At 47.6% G+C, this 13,851-nt stretch overlaps 1 protein-coding gene across 1 annotated transcript in view; it reads left to right on the top strand.

Annotated features, from left to right (window-relative positions):
- The window catches only part of KIFC2 (kinesin family member C2), a 40,434-nt gene that overhangs the window by 6,149 nt on the left and 20,434 nt on the right, over positions 1 to 13,851 (top strand). The window contains exons 2-8 of the mRNA XM_081012542.1: positions 1,442 to 1,529; positions 2,768 to 2,934; positions 4,711 to 4,966; positions 7,652 to 7,839; positions 9,789 to 9,854; positions 11,242 to 11,379; positions 12,542 to 12,739. Of these exons, the coding sequence (XP_080868668.1) occupies positions 1,442 to 1,529; positions 2,768 to 2,934; positions 4,711 to 4,966; positions 7,652 to 7,839; positions 9,789 to 9,854; positions 11,242 to 11,379; positions 12,542 to 12,739 (1,101 nt within the window). The remainder of the gene's footprint in view (positions 1 to 1,441; positions 1,530 to 2,767; positions 2,935 to 4,710; positions 4,967 to 7,651; positions 7,840 to 9,788; positions 9,855 to 11,241; positions 11,380 to 12,541; positions 12,740 to 13,851) is intronic.

Here is a 13,851-nt window from a genome sequence, read left to right as displayed (position 1 = left end):
CCTCCTGGCCTGGAGCATCCTTCCTCTTGAAGGTGACCAGAGGTGGGCGTGGCCTTACCTGTCCAGGTAACAAAAGGACAAGTCACGCAGCACTCCCTCCCTTTTTCCTCTTTCTCCTTTTGTCGGCTTCCAGTTAGGACTGCTATGATGGCTTTCAGCCAACAGCAGCACAGGTTGTTGTTGTTGTTTAGTCGTTTAGTCGTGTCCGCCTCTTCGTGACCCCCTGGACCAGAGCACGCCAGGCACTCCTGTCTTCCACTGCCTCCCGCAGTTTGGTCAAACTCATGCTGGTAGCTTCGAGAACACTGTCCCACCATCTTGTCCTCTGTCGTCCCCTTCTCCTTGCGCCCTCCATCTTTCCCAGCATCAGGGTCTTTTCCAGGGAGTCTTCTCTTCTCATGAGGTGGCCAAAGTCTTGGAGCCTCAGCTTCAGGATCTGTCCTTCCAGTGAGCACTCAGGGCTGATTTCCTTAAGGATGGATTGGTTTGATCTTCTTGCAGTCCATGGGACTCTCAAGAGTCTCCTCCAGCACCAGAATTCAAAAGCATCAATTCTTCGGCACAGTTATTGTCCCCCATATGGGGTAAATCCACATGTTGCTATTTGTAACTTTAAGTCTTTAAGCTTGCCTTCAGGATTGATACTGTGTACAGTCATACCTCATGTTATGTCCGCTTCATGTTACGTTCTTTCAGGTTACGTCCCGCTGTGACCCGGAAGTACTTCTAGGTTTCGCTGCTTGCGCATGTGCAGAAGCACAAAATGACGTCACGTGCATGCGCAGAAGCAGCGAATCGCAACCTGCACATGCGCAGATGCGCCGCTGCGGGTTGCACTCTTTTCATGTTTCCTTTCCATCTAAGACTGTGGTTTCCGATGTGAGGCACACGCCCCATAGCGGGGCAATTCAAGAATGAGTTATTAACAGTGAATGGCCTTTTAGGTTTCCTCCATGTGAGTAGGAGCTCACTTTTTGAAGTACTGATATGTAGTCGAAAATAGAATTAAAAGGACCCCTGGAAGGGATGGGGGATGTCAGGAAGATTCAGTGTAATCTCGATATTTGGACTTTGTACTGTTTTATATTGTATATTATATCTTTGAAAATCAATTAAAGATATTATAAAAAAGGAGTTCACTTTTTGAATAATACAAATTATATGTCACGGGGGGGTGATCAGGATTTTACAGATGCTTAGCTGGGGCATGGGCAAAAAAGGGTTGGAAATAATAATAAAAATAATAAAAATAATAATAATAATTTATTATTTATACCCCGCCCATCTGGCTGGGCTTCCCCAGCCACTCTGGGCTGCTTCAAAAAAAATACTGTAATACATCAAACATTAAAAGCTTCCCTAAACAATCTCCATTTCCTGTTGCTATATATTTTTTAAGATGTTCTTACACTTTGTCTCCTGCTGCTTCCACCCCATGTAGGACTGCAAAGCTTTTTCCATGGAGCAATCAAGGAGGACGAAGAAAGCCCTGAGCAAAGACCCCTGGAAGGAGCTGAGCGAACTGGACAGTAAGTCACCCAGACCCCTCCCTGTCCGCCCCCCCCACCTCCAGCAGCAGAAGTTAGGGTAGCCCAGAATGGTTGGCTAGTCCCAAAGTCTTCCTGTCCTCCCTAATGGGGCCTTGTATATGTGGGAACGTTCAGGGTGGAAGGAGAGGATATATTGTTTATTAATATCCTTCCTAACTTGCGCTGGCAAGTTCCTTTATGTAGCAAAGTTACATCCCCCTTTTTACATGCACAGCAGAGAACTGGTTGCAGGCTCGTGTGAGCCTCTCACTATTACAGTGGACGCTCGGGTTGCGAACGTGATCTGTGCGGAATGCACATTCGCAACCCGCAGCATTTGCAACCTGCATTTGCGCAGGCACAGGTAGCGATTCAGTGCTTCTGCGCATGCGCAAAGCACGATTTAGCGCTTCTGCGCGTGCGTGACTGCCGAAACCTGGAAGTAACCCGTTCCGGTACTTCTGGGTTTCGGCGGTCCGCAACCCGAAAAAACGCAACTTGAAGCGGCTGTAACCCGAGGTATAAGTGTATACAATTCCCTTTGAATCCCTCTTAAAAGATTAAAGATGCCACAATCTTATTCAAAGTAAATAAAAGAAGTTTACTTACATCAGTTCACAGTTGGATCCCTGAAGGCAGACTTAGTTACAAATATGTACATGCGGATCTACCCCATATGGGGGAATAATCCCAGTGCTTCTGCTAGCTGAGAGCTAGCAGAGCAGTCCTAGCTGGTCAAACGAAGAAGGAAGTCAAAAAGAGAGAGGTGTGCTGCGTGACTCGTCCTTTCGTTACCTGGACAGGTAAGGCCACGCCCACCTCTAGTCACATGCAAAAGGAAGGATACTCCAGCCAGGAGGAACAGGAAGTTTCGACTGGCTGGACCAAACATTCCCTCGCATGTCTTCTCTAGCATTTCAAGGAATGTTGTACTTGACTGCCTCTCACACCCCACAGGTTAAGGATGGAGCCATCCTCATCATGAATAGCGCAATGGTCCTGTCCAGTGTGCAGCGATTCTGGAATCAGCTCAGATGTTTGGCTGTCCAAATATCTTGGGAGAGACTCTGTGCTGCTGGGCTCAGTCCCCGGGTCTTGGGTTGGGACACAGCCACTCCCCACAGTCTCTCCCCACCCAGGAACAAAACGGGCTTTCTGATGGGGAGGGTCAACCCCCCAGAGAGGATGCTGCCGGTTGGTGCTTTTTCTCCCTGGCCAGGGGTCTCTTCTCTTGGCAGGCAGCTCAGAGAGCGACAGAAGCAACAATACGGAGGAGGAGGAGGAGGAAGAGGAGGAAGGCCTTGGGTTGGGGGACGCCCCGACTCCACTCACTGAGTTCCGGTCCCTCAAGGCGGAGGCTGCCGTGAAGAGCCTCCTTGGGGAAAAAGACCCAGCCAGTGGAAAGGTGAGTGCCCACACCCCAAATCAATTTCACTTCTATTCTGCGGTGGTGGAACGGGGGGAAGTGGCCTTGTGGAAAACATTAAATTAAATGTGGAGTTAAAATGAATGATTGGATGGATAAATATAAGATGGGGAACACCTGGTTTGCCAACAGGACATGTGGAAAGGATCTAGGACATGGGTCAGCAAACTTCTTCAGCAGGGGGCCGGTCCACTGTCCCTCAGACCTTGTAGGGGGCCGGATTATATTTTTGGGGGGAAATGAACTGATTCGTCCTCTGTTGTCCCTTCTCCTTGTGCCCTCCATCTTTCCCAGCATCAGGGTCTTTTCCAGGGAGTCTTCTCTTCTCATGAGGTGGCCAAAGTCTTGGAGCCTCAGCTTCAGGATCTGTCCTTCCAGTGAGCACTCAGGGCTGATTTCCTTCAGAATGGAGAGGTTTGATCTTCTTGCAGTCCATGGGACTCTCAAGAGTCTCCTCCAGCACCAGAATTCAAAAGCATCAATTCTTTGGCGATCAGCCTTCTTTATGGTCCAGCTCTCACTTCCATACATCACTACTGGGAAAATCATAGCTTTAACCAGGGGTCAGCAAACTTTTTCAGCAGGAGGCCAGTCCACTGTCCCTGAGACCTTGTGAGGGGCTGGACTATATTTTGAAAAAAAATATGAATAAATTCCTATGCCCCACAAATAACCCAGAGATGCATTTTAAATAAAAGCACACATTCTACTCATGTAGAAACACCAGGCAGCCCTCACAAATAACCCAGAGATACATTTTAAACAAAAGGAGACATTCCACTCATGCAAAAACATGCTGATTCCCGGACCATCAGCGGGCCGGATTTAGAAGGCGATTGGGCCGGATCCAGCCCCTGGGCCTTAGTTTGCCTACACATGAGTTGGGGTGTAGGAAAAGCAGAGACTAAGAGGGGATAGGATAGCCATCTTCAAATATCTGAAGGGCTGTCCCATGGAAGATGGAGCAAGCTTCTTTTCTCATGCTCTAGAGGGTAGGACTCGAACCCATAGCTTCAAGTCAGAAGAAAGGAGATTCCAACTAAACATCAGGAAGAACTTTCTGGTGGTAAGAGCTGTTTGGCAGTAGGACAGATTCCCTCCGAAGGTGGCGGGCTCTCCTTCGTTGGAATTTTTTTAGCAGAGGTTGGCTGGCCACGTGTTGAAGGTTCTTTAGCTGTGATCCTTGCATTGCAGTGGGTTGAGCTAATAATAATAATAATAATAATAATAATAATAATAATAATAATAAATTTTATTTATACCCCGCCATCCTCAGCCAAGACCAGGCTCAGGGCAGCTAACAACCGATATAAAAAAAAATTGGTTGAAATACAACTTAAAAACAAGATTAAAACCTTAAAATGCAGCCTCATTTCAATGGAAACTCAAATCAAAAACTTTTTGGGGGATGAAAACATCAAGTCTTCACCAAGGGCAACTATCCAGACTGGTCCTACGTGGGCCAGAAAAATCCAGGGAAGTCCCCAAATAGGAGTTCCATCACAGAAGGAGAAAGGAAAGAGGAAAGAGGAAAGAGGAAAGAGGGGAAGGGGATCAAGTGGATTCCAAGCCAAAGGCCAGGCGGAACAACTCTGTCTTACAGGCCCTGCGGAAAGAAATCAGATCCTGCTAGATTTGGGTTCCACTCCAACTCCAGAGTTATACGATTCTCTACAATATGTTGCTGTTTTTCTGACCTTTCTCTTGTCTCCCGCCCTGCTCTCCTCCTCGGGTCCTGCTCCGTCCCGCCACCAGCCTCCCGAGTCGCCTCTCCTCTCGGTGATCTCCCACCTCCTCTCCTTCCTGGAGCATTATGCGCAGATGCAGCAGCTGCAAGAGCAGGCTGGAGAGTATCGCTCCCGCCTGCGCAAGGAGGAGAGTCGGCGCCGCAAGCAGCTGAGGGGTCTGAAGAGGGCCTATCGCCAGCGGGTGAAGGACAAGCTGAGTCTCATCGAGAGCCTGGAAGGCGTCATCTCTGAGCAGCAAGGCTTGCTGGAGAAGATGCACGAAGGTGAGCGATGTCAGTATGGCTTTCAACCGATGTGCAGCGACTGGGCTCAGTAACTGGTTCTTCCCCGACCGGGCTAGGCGACTGGAGCCCTTTTTCCTTTTTAAATTTTTTTATTAAATAAATTTTATTAGTATTTCCCACACAACAACAACCACACGAAAATAACAATACACAACACGCAAAAACCAACATTCGAAAAACTAAAAAAGCAACCACAACTAAAATTAACAAATCCATATCTTACAAGTTAAGAATATAAACACTAAAAAGAAAAAACAAACATTGACTTCCACCAATCCCACAGCACCTCCTTTATCTCTCATTGTGTCCTCCTGTTTTCCTGATCATCTCTATCCTATCTAAATATAAATCCCTCTTTCTTATCCTTTCACTTCACAAGGTTATTCCAGACTCAGCCAGATTTCTGTCCTCGAACCTTGACTTTTGAGGTATTCATTTAGGCACTCCCATTCCTTTTTCACTTCACTTTTTGGTTTTTGTCTTATTAGATCTGTCAGTTTGGCTAATTCTAAATATTCTGAAATCTTACATAGCCACTCTCCCCTAGTGGGTAACTGATTCCCTTTCCAGTACTGAGCCACCAGGATTCTTGCTGCGGACGTCGCGGATAAGAAAAAAATAGTTTTGTCTTTTGGAATATCATCATTTAAAATTCCTAAAAGGAATGCCTCTGGCCTTTTACTATATGATCTTCTTAATATTTTCTTTATTTCTTCGTGGATCATGGAGCACTTTCAGAGACCCTCCAGTCCTGGAAAACAGGTCCCAGTGCACTGGACCCACAACTCTGCATTGTGAGCACCAGACTCATACAGAGTATAAATAACGCGAAAGCTTGCTGTGAAGCATAACTCCTTTTATTTCTAATAGCTACTGCAAACTAAAGAACTACTAGCTTGCATGAGTGTTGCATCTCTCACTCAGCCATCTAGTCACCATCAGATCAGGAGATTCTCGCAATGGGAGGGGGTGAAAATATCAAGCCCAGGTGCCCTCCCCAAGCACAGTAGGAACTCAGCCACATTAGCCGAAAAAGCAGCATTTTAAATGCATTATAAGCATGCAACACCAGATGGCGCTGTAGAGCAAAAAACCTCTCTATGTGATTTTGCATAGAGATTTTTTTATTTTGTTATAACAATTTAATTTATGACTTATTTATAGCGGGTTTTTTCCTGTGTGTGAAGATCCACCCTAGGTTCCTCACTGGGGTGGCAGACACCCTCCCCGTCAAGTGTCCCTATTTTCTGGGGACAATCCCGGATTTACAGAAGCCATCCCAGTTTCTGATTTGATCCCAAAATGTCCTGCTTTTCCTATCTTCATCAGAGAAATATTGGTGGGGATGGGGTGGGCCACTGATCTGCCTCTCTGTCCCCTGTATATTTTGCAATATTCTGCTAGTTTTTATCTAAGGTGCTTCTGTATTTCCTACGTGTGTGTGTCTGTAGGCAACATGATTGACAGGAAACTAAATAACATAATTGACAGGTTGTGTGGCCACCTGTCAGGGCTGCTTTAGGTCTCCCCTGCCAATTTGTATCGATTTATAGGGAAAGCAACAAACGAGGAAGTAAAGATTGATATAATTTCAACAATCCAATTTTTAGGACCCAGCATGTGTTGTTAATTAGCAAATGCCTCCATAAATGCCTCTCACACGTATTTTCGAGAGAAGAATCTCTGAGGCTGGCTTCCTTCAGAATAGATAGGTTTGATCTTCTTGCAGTCCATGGGACTCTCAAGAGTCTCCTCCAGCACCAGAATTCAAAAGCATCCATTCTTCGGCGATCAGCCTTCTTTATGGTCCAGCTCTCACTTCCATACATTACTACTGGGAAAACCATGGCTTTTACTATACGGACCTTTGTTGGCAAGGTGATGTCTCTGCTTTTTAAGATGCTGTCTAGGTTTGCCATCGCCTTTCTCCCAAGAAGCAGGCGTCTTTTAATTTCGTGACTGCTCTCACCATCTGCAGTGATCATGGAGCCCAAGAAAGTAAAATCTCCCACTCCCTCCATTTCTTCCCCTTCTATTTGCCAGGAGGTGATGGGACCTGTGGCCATGATCTTCGGTTTTTTTTATGTCGAGCTTCAGACCATATTTTGCGCTCTCCTCTTTCACCCTCATTCAAAGGTTCTTTAATTCCTCCTCACTTTCTGCCATCAAGGTTGTGTCATCTGCATATCTGAAGTTGTTGATATTTCTTCTGGCGATCTTAATTCCGGCTAGGGATTCATCCAGTCCAGCCTTTCGCATGATGAATTCTGCATATAAGTTAAATAAGCAGGGAGACAATATACAGCCTTGCCGTACTCCTTTCCCAATTTTGAACCAATCAGTTGTTCCATATCCAGTTCCAACTGTAGCTTCTTGTCCCACATAGAGATTTCTCAGGAGACAGATGAGGTGATCAGGCACTCCCATTTCTTTAAGAACTTGCCATAGTTTGCTGTGGTCGACACAGTCAAAGGCTTTTGCATAGTCAATGAAGCGGAAGTAGATGTATAAGCCTGGACGAAATTAGCTTCCATCCGAGGGGAAAGGATTCTTCCGTTGAGATTCCTGCGTTGCCGCGGGTTGGGCTGGATGACCTTTGGGGGTCCTAAGATTCATTGCGGCGGCATCTCCAGGGGCTCCATCCCTTCTCCTCCTCTGTCTCAGGGGTGAAGCTGCCTTCAGCCTGCCTGCTCTACCCGGTGGCCGCGGCCGGGGTGCATCAGCTGGTGGAGTCCATCAACACCCTCCAGGGCGAGCGGAGCCGGCTGTCAGAAGAGGTGACAGGCCTCCGTCAGCAGGCAGAAGTGCGGGAGAGAGAGAAGCAGCGGCTGGCTGGGAATTTCCACCACCAGGTGAGGCGGAGGGCCGGGGAGGCGTTGGGGGTGGTCACCAGGGGCTGGGTCTCGCTGCCTCCCTTTTGCCGTTGTGCCCAGCGGCTCCCTTTGCCCCTGAACGCTGGCCAAGCCAGCTGCCAAGGCTGCTGTGAAATGGGGCCCATACGGAAAGGGCTTCTTTGCTCAGCAGGTAGTTAAACGGCGGAACTCCCTGCCACTGGAGTCAGTGGTGGCCAGCAACCAAAGTGGATTTAAAAGAGGATTGGAGGAGGAGAGGGCTATTGGAGTGGCTGGGGAAACCCAGCCAGGTGGGCGGGGTACAAATAATAAAATTATTACTACTAGTAGTACTACTTAGGGCCCTTGTATCTATGGGACCGCCTCTCCTGGTCTGCCCTGCAGAGGACCTTAAGGTCCATGAATAACCATAGTTTAGAGGTCCCAGGCCCTAAGGAAGTCAGACTATCCTCCACCAAGGATGGGGCATTCTCAGTGGTGGCTCCGACCTGGTGGAATGCTCTGTCCCAGGAGACCAGGGCCCTGCAGGATTTAACCTTCTGCAGGGACTGTAAGACAGAGCTATTCCGCCTGGCTTTCAATTTGAACTTAGCCTGATCTTTTATTCCCCTTCCTCCCCTTTTTATGAAGATTCCCCGCTCTGGGGTCCCACAGCTAATTCTCCCCTGGTCTCCTCACTGGCCCAAGTAGGACTAATTTAGCCAGCTAGCCCTGGTGATCATCTAATGTTTATTGGATGGATTTTCCCCCTAAATTGATTTTTGAATTCTGAATTTATTGTTATTCACGTTTTATACTGTATTTTATGCTGTTTTTTGTAGCATCAATTAAGTGTTTTAAATTTGTTGTTAGCTGCCCTGAACTGGGAAGGGCGGGGTATAAATGTTGTTGTTCTTTAGTCGTTTAGTCGTGTCCGACTCTTTGTGACCCCCTGGACCAGAGCACGCCAGGCACTCCTATCTTCCACTGCTTCCCGCAGTTTGGTCAGACTCATGTTCGTGGCTTCGAGAACACTGTGGGGTATAAATAAAAATTTATTATTATTATTATTTATTATTATTATTACTACTACTACTATTGGTGGCTACTGCCTTCTTTTTGCTTAACTGCCCAATCTGGTTGCACCCCAGAGAGGCAGGGATTCTTGAACTGCAGTTCCTGCATTGCAAAGGGGTTGGACTAGAGGACCTTTAGGGGTCCCTTACCACCCTGCAATTCTCTGATTCAATAATAATAATAACAATAATAATAATAATAATAAATAATTTTTTATTTTTTAAAATAATTTTTATTGAGTTTTCCACTTAAATCATATTCACATTTTGTTACATAATTCTATGACTTAATATATTACTCTGTAAGAGCATCAATCTCGTTTCCTCCCTCTTTCAGACTTCCACATAACTTTCCATATTCTTTGCATTTCTATAAGCACTTACTTTCCTGTTGTCAAATTATAATATTTCACCTTATTATCGGTAAATCAGTTCCTTATATTTACATTACAAAACATTTCGATTCAAGCCTACAAACGTTTTCAAATGTTTACAATTTTCTTAATAATAAATTTTATTTATACCCCACCCTCCCCGGCCAGAGCTGGGCTCAGGGTGGCTAACACCAATAAAATCACAGTAAAAACATAACGCCCCCCCCCAACCATTTTAAAATACAGGTTAAAATGCAATTTAAAATGCAGCCTCATTTTAAAGTAACCGATAAATCATAAGGGGAGAGAAACATAAGGGTCAGACAGAGTCCAAACCAAAGGCCAGGCGGAACAGCTCTGTCTTGCAGGCCCTGCAGAAAGATGTCAAGTCTATGATCCTGTACGAAGGAGACCCTGACGAGAAGAGGCAGGTCTGTTTCCTGCCTTTACCCAAAGAGTGGGGTTCGAGGAAGTGTAGGGCAGAGGGAGGGTGACTTTCCTGTTCTTCCTTCCTCACCAGATCCAGGGGCTGAAGCAGCAGATCCAGGAGCGCGAGGAGGAGCTGGAACGGCTTCGCATGGGCACGGTGAGGAGAGCTGGACCCCCTTCCCCCGTGGCCCTCGCACTCGGGACCGGGGAGAACCGAGCCTGGGTATTGGGGCAGCACCCATAGCAGGGGGTGGGGAACAGTGCAGGACTCTGGAGGTTTTGAAATAGAGGTGAGATGGCCCTCTGCCCAGGATTCCTCTTTGTGGGAATGTTCAGGGATGCAGGAGAGGATATATTGTTTGATGATAGCCTTTCCAACTTGTGTTAACAAGCTCACAATTTAGCAGAGTAACATTCCCCCTTTTAAACTTACAGCGGATGCGTTTGCTCAGGCTCGCTGAAGCCTCTATAATACCTGTTCTGGTAGGTAAAGGTAAAGGGACTCCTGACCATTAGGTTCAGTCATGGCCGACTCTGGGGTTGCGGTGCTCATCTCTCTACACTGGCCAAGGGAGCCGGCATACAGCTTCCGGGTCATGTGGCCAGCATGACTAAGCCGCTTCTGGCGAACCAGAGCAGCGCACGGAAACACCGTTTACCTTCCCGCCGGAGCGGTACCTACTTATCTACTTGCACTTTGACGTGCTTTCAAACTGCTAGGTTGGCAGGAGCAGGGACCGAGCAACGGGAGCTCACCCCATCGCAGGGATTCGAACCGCCGACCTTCTGATCAGCAAGTCCTAGGCTCTGTGGTTTAACCCACAGCGCCACCCGCGTCCCGAACCGTTCTAGTATTTTCCCCTTATTCCCTCATAAAAGATAAGATACTACCAGTCTTCTATAAAAGCATAAAAAGAGTTTACTCACTCACATTCTGTTCACGATTGGATCCCAGAAGGTAGACTTAGCTTAGAAAAGTAACATATACCTGGAAACTATCTCATAAGAGGACAGTCCCTTTGTCCTCTCTTGGCTAAGAGAGCATCTTTGGGCTATGCAGATGTTGCTTCTTCGATGCAGGTAGTCATAGAGAGAGAGATGGCTGCCCTGCCCTGTGCTTTTGTTGTTACCTGCACAGGTGAGGCCACGCCCACCTCTAGTCACATGCAGAGGAAGTCTGTCCCAGCCCAGAAGGAAACAGGAAGTTTACCTGCTGGATGAACAAACATTCCTCCCCATGTGTAGACATGTTGACTCTAGGAATGTTGTCCTTGACTGCTCTTGTGTTTCACATCCTACACTCTTGTTGTGATTCCGGCATAGCGGTCAACTTTTCCCTTTTTTTAAGGGAAATTCCTTTATTCCGAATAGGATTTCTCGCAAGAAAAGGGAAAAGTTGACAGCTATGGATTGCGGCATTGTAGGGGGTTGGACTAGATGCCCTTGGATATCCCTTCCAGTTCTATAATTCTGGAATTATAGAGGTGGTGGTGGGGAGCCCTTTGTAAAGGAAACCCTCTGTTTTTTTGTCTCCCACCCTCCAGGGAGTGACCGACTCGGAGAAGCGGATCTACAACCTGACGGTGGAGAACGAGGGGCTGAAGCAGAGCCTGAATATCACGCAGGGGCTCCTGCAGCAGCTGGCCACCGTCTCTGCGCAGCCCCCTGCACAGCTGGTGAAGGTGAGAGACCCCCTTTCCTCCCCACCTCCTCATTTAAATCCCACAATAACCCTGCAAGTATCTTCCTATTAAAAAAAGCACAACAATTTTCAGGGTGTCCTGGTTTTTACTTTTTGAAATAGGGAAACCCTAGAGGCAGCGAATAGCCCCCAAGGTCACCCAGGATTCGAACCCGGGTCTCCCTGGTCCTAGTCCAACGCTCTAACCACTGCACCAAGGGGGCTCTCTTATTTTGTCCTTTCCAGACCTGCATTTTGTGGGACTGTTGAGGGAGGCAGGAGAGGATACATCGTTTATTAATATCCTTCCCAACTTGCGCTAGCTAGTTCTATAGCTTAGCAGAGTTTTAACGTTTTCCTCCCCGAAAAAGTTTTTGATTTGAGTTTCTACTGAAAGGAGGCCGCATTTTAATGTTTTATTTTAATCTTGTTTTTTAAGTTGTATTTCAATCAATTGTTTTATATCGGGTGTTAGCCGCCCTGAGCCCGGTCTTTGCTGGGGAGGGCGGGGTATAAATAAAATTTATTATTATTATTACTATTTAAACACAGAGCAGGTAGCTGGTTGCAGGCTTGTTTAAGCTTTTCAATATAGATTCCTGGTAAGATCCCTTATTTCCCTCTTAAAAGAATAAACACGCCACAATCTTATTTAAGATATATAAAAGTAGTTTACTCACATCATCATCAGTTCACAGATGGATCCCTGAAGGCAGACTTAGTTACACATATATACATGTGAGTCTACCCCATATGGAGATAGTCTCTTTGTCCTCTGTTGCTGAAAGCCAACAGGGCATCTCTAGCTAAAAAGTTGCTCCAATGAGGAGAGGAAGTCAAAAAGAAAGAGAGAGATGGCTGCGTGCCTTGTACTTTTGTTACCTGCACAGGTAAGGTCACGCCCACCTCTAGTCACATGCAAAGGAAGTATGTCCCAGGCCAGGAGGAAACAGGAAGTTTTCAACTGGCTGGTCCAAACATCCCCTTGCATGTCCACTCTAGGAAAACAAGGAAAACAAAAGCACAAGGCACACAGCCATCTCTCTCTCTCTTCTCTTCTTCTCCATCTTCCTTTTGTCGTGTGAACTGCAAGTTAGGAAGGATGTTAATAGACAATATATCCTCTCCTGCCTCCCTGAACATTCCCACACTTCTCTTCCCAGGAGAACGAGGACCTCCGCACCAAAGTGCAGCAGCTGGAGGCTACCTTGCAGCAGAAGGTGGAAGAGCTGATGTCCCTGGAGGTGCAGATGGTCCGGCTGCAGTGGCGCAAGGAGGAGGAGGTGCGCCACCTGGACGAACGCCTGCGAGGGCTCCAGCTCTCCCTGGAGGCGCAGAAGAGCCGCCCCCCTGAAGTGCAGGTGAGTGCTGCCCCATCTCTCAAGGACCCCTTTCCAGCAGCTAGAGTAATAATAATAATAATAATTTATTTATACCCTGCCCATCTGGCTGGGTCTCCCCAGCCACTCTGGGCGGCTTCCAACAGAGTATTAAAATACAGTGGTCTGTTAAACATTAAAAGCTTCCCTAAACAGGGCTGCCTTCAGATGTCTTCTAAAAGTCTGGTAGTTGTTCTTCTCTTTGACAGCTGGTGGGAGGGTGTTCCACAGGGCGGGCGCCACCACCGAGAAGGCCTTCTGCCTGGTTCCCTGTAACTTGGCTTCTTGCAGTGAGGGAACCACCAGAAGACCCTCGGTGCTGGACCTCAGGCAGAACGATGGGGGTGGAGATGCTCCTTCAGGTATACAGGACCGAGGCCGTTTAGGGCTTTCAAGGTCAGCACCAACACTTTGAATTGTGCTCGGAAATGTACTGGGAGCCAGTGTAGGTCTTTCAAGACCAGTGTTATGTGGTCTCAGTGGCCGCTCCCAGTCACCAGTCTAGCTGCCGCATTCTGGATTAGTTGTAGTTTCTGGGTCACCTTCAAAGGTAGCCCCACATAGAGCGCATGGCAGTAGTCCAAGCAGGAGATAAGCAGAGCATGCACCACTCTGGCAAGACAGTCTGCAGGCAGGGAGGGTCTCATCCTGTGTACCAGATGGAGCTGGTGGACAACTGCCCTGGACACAGAATGTACCTGTACCTCCATGGACAGCTGTGAGTCCAGAATGACTCCCAGGCTGTGCACCTGGTTCTTCAGGGGCACAGTTGCCCCGTTCAGGACCAGGGAGTCCACACCTGCCCATCTCCTGTCCCCCCAAAAAAGTACTTCTGTCTTGTCAGGATTCAGCCTCAATCTGTTAGCCGCCATCCATCCTCCAGCCGCAAGCGCCACTCCCAGGGCTTCTGAAAGAGACCCCCTTCTTCTCCAGGAGAGAGGCCAAGTCTCTGCTCTACTTGGCCTGTTGGGAGGGCAGTTTCCTGGGAGAAGGAAGGAAGGAGAAGTGGCAGAGAGGGGAAGAGAGGAGGAGGAGGACAAGGGACAGAACAGGCAGTGCCAGATTTAGAGCTGTGTGGGCCGTTGCCCCGCACA

The sequence above is a fragment of the Podarcis pityusensis genome, assembly GCF_964106645.2.
Source record: "Podarcis pityusensis genome assembly, chromosome: 7".
NCBI lineage: Eukaryota > Metazoa > Chordata > Lepidosauria > Squamata > Lacertidae > Podarcis > Podarcis pityusensis.
This window is presented reverse-complemented; position numbering and strand designations above follow the sequence as displayed.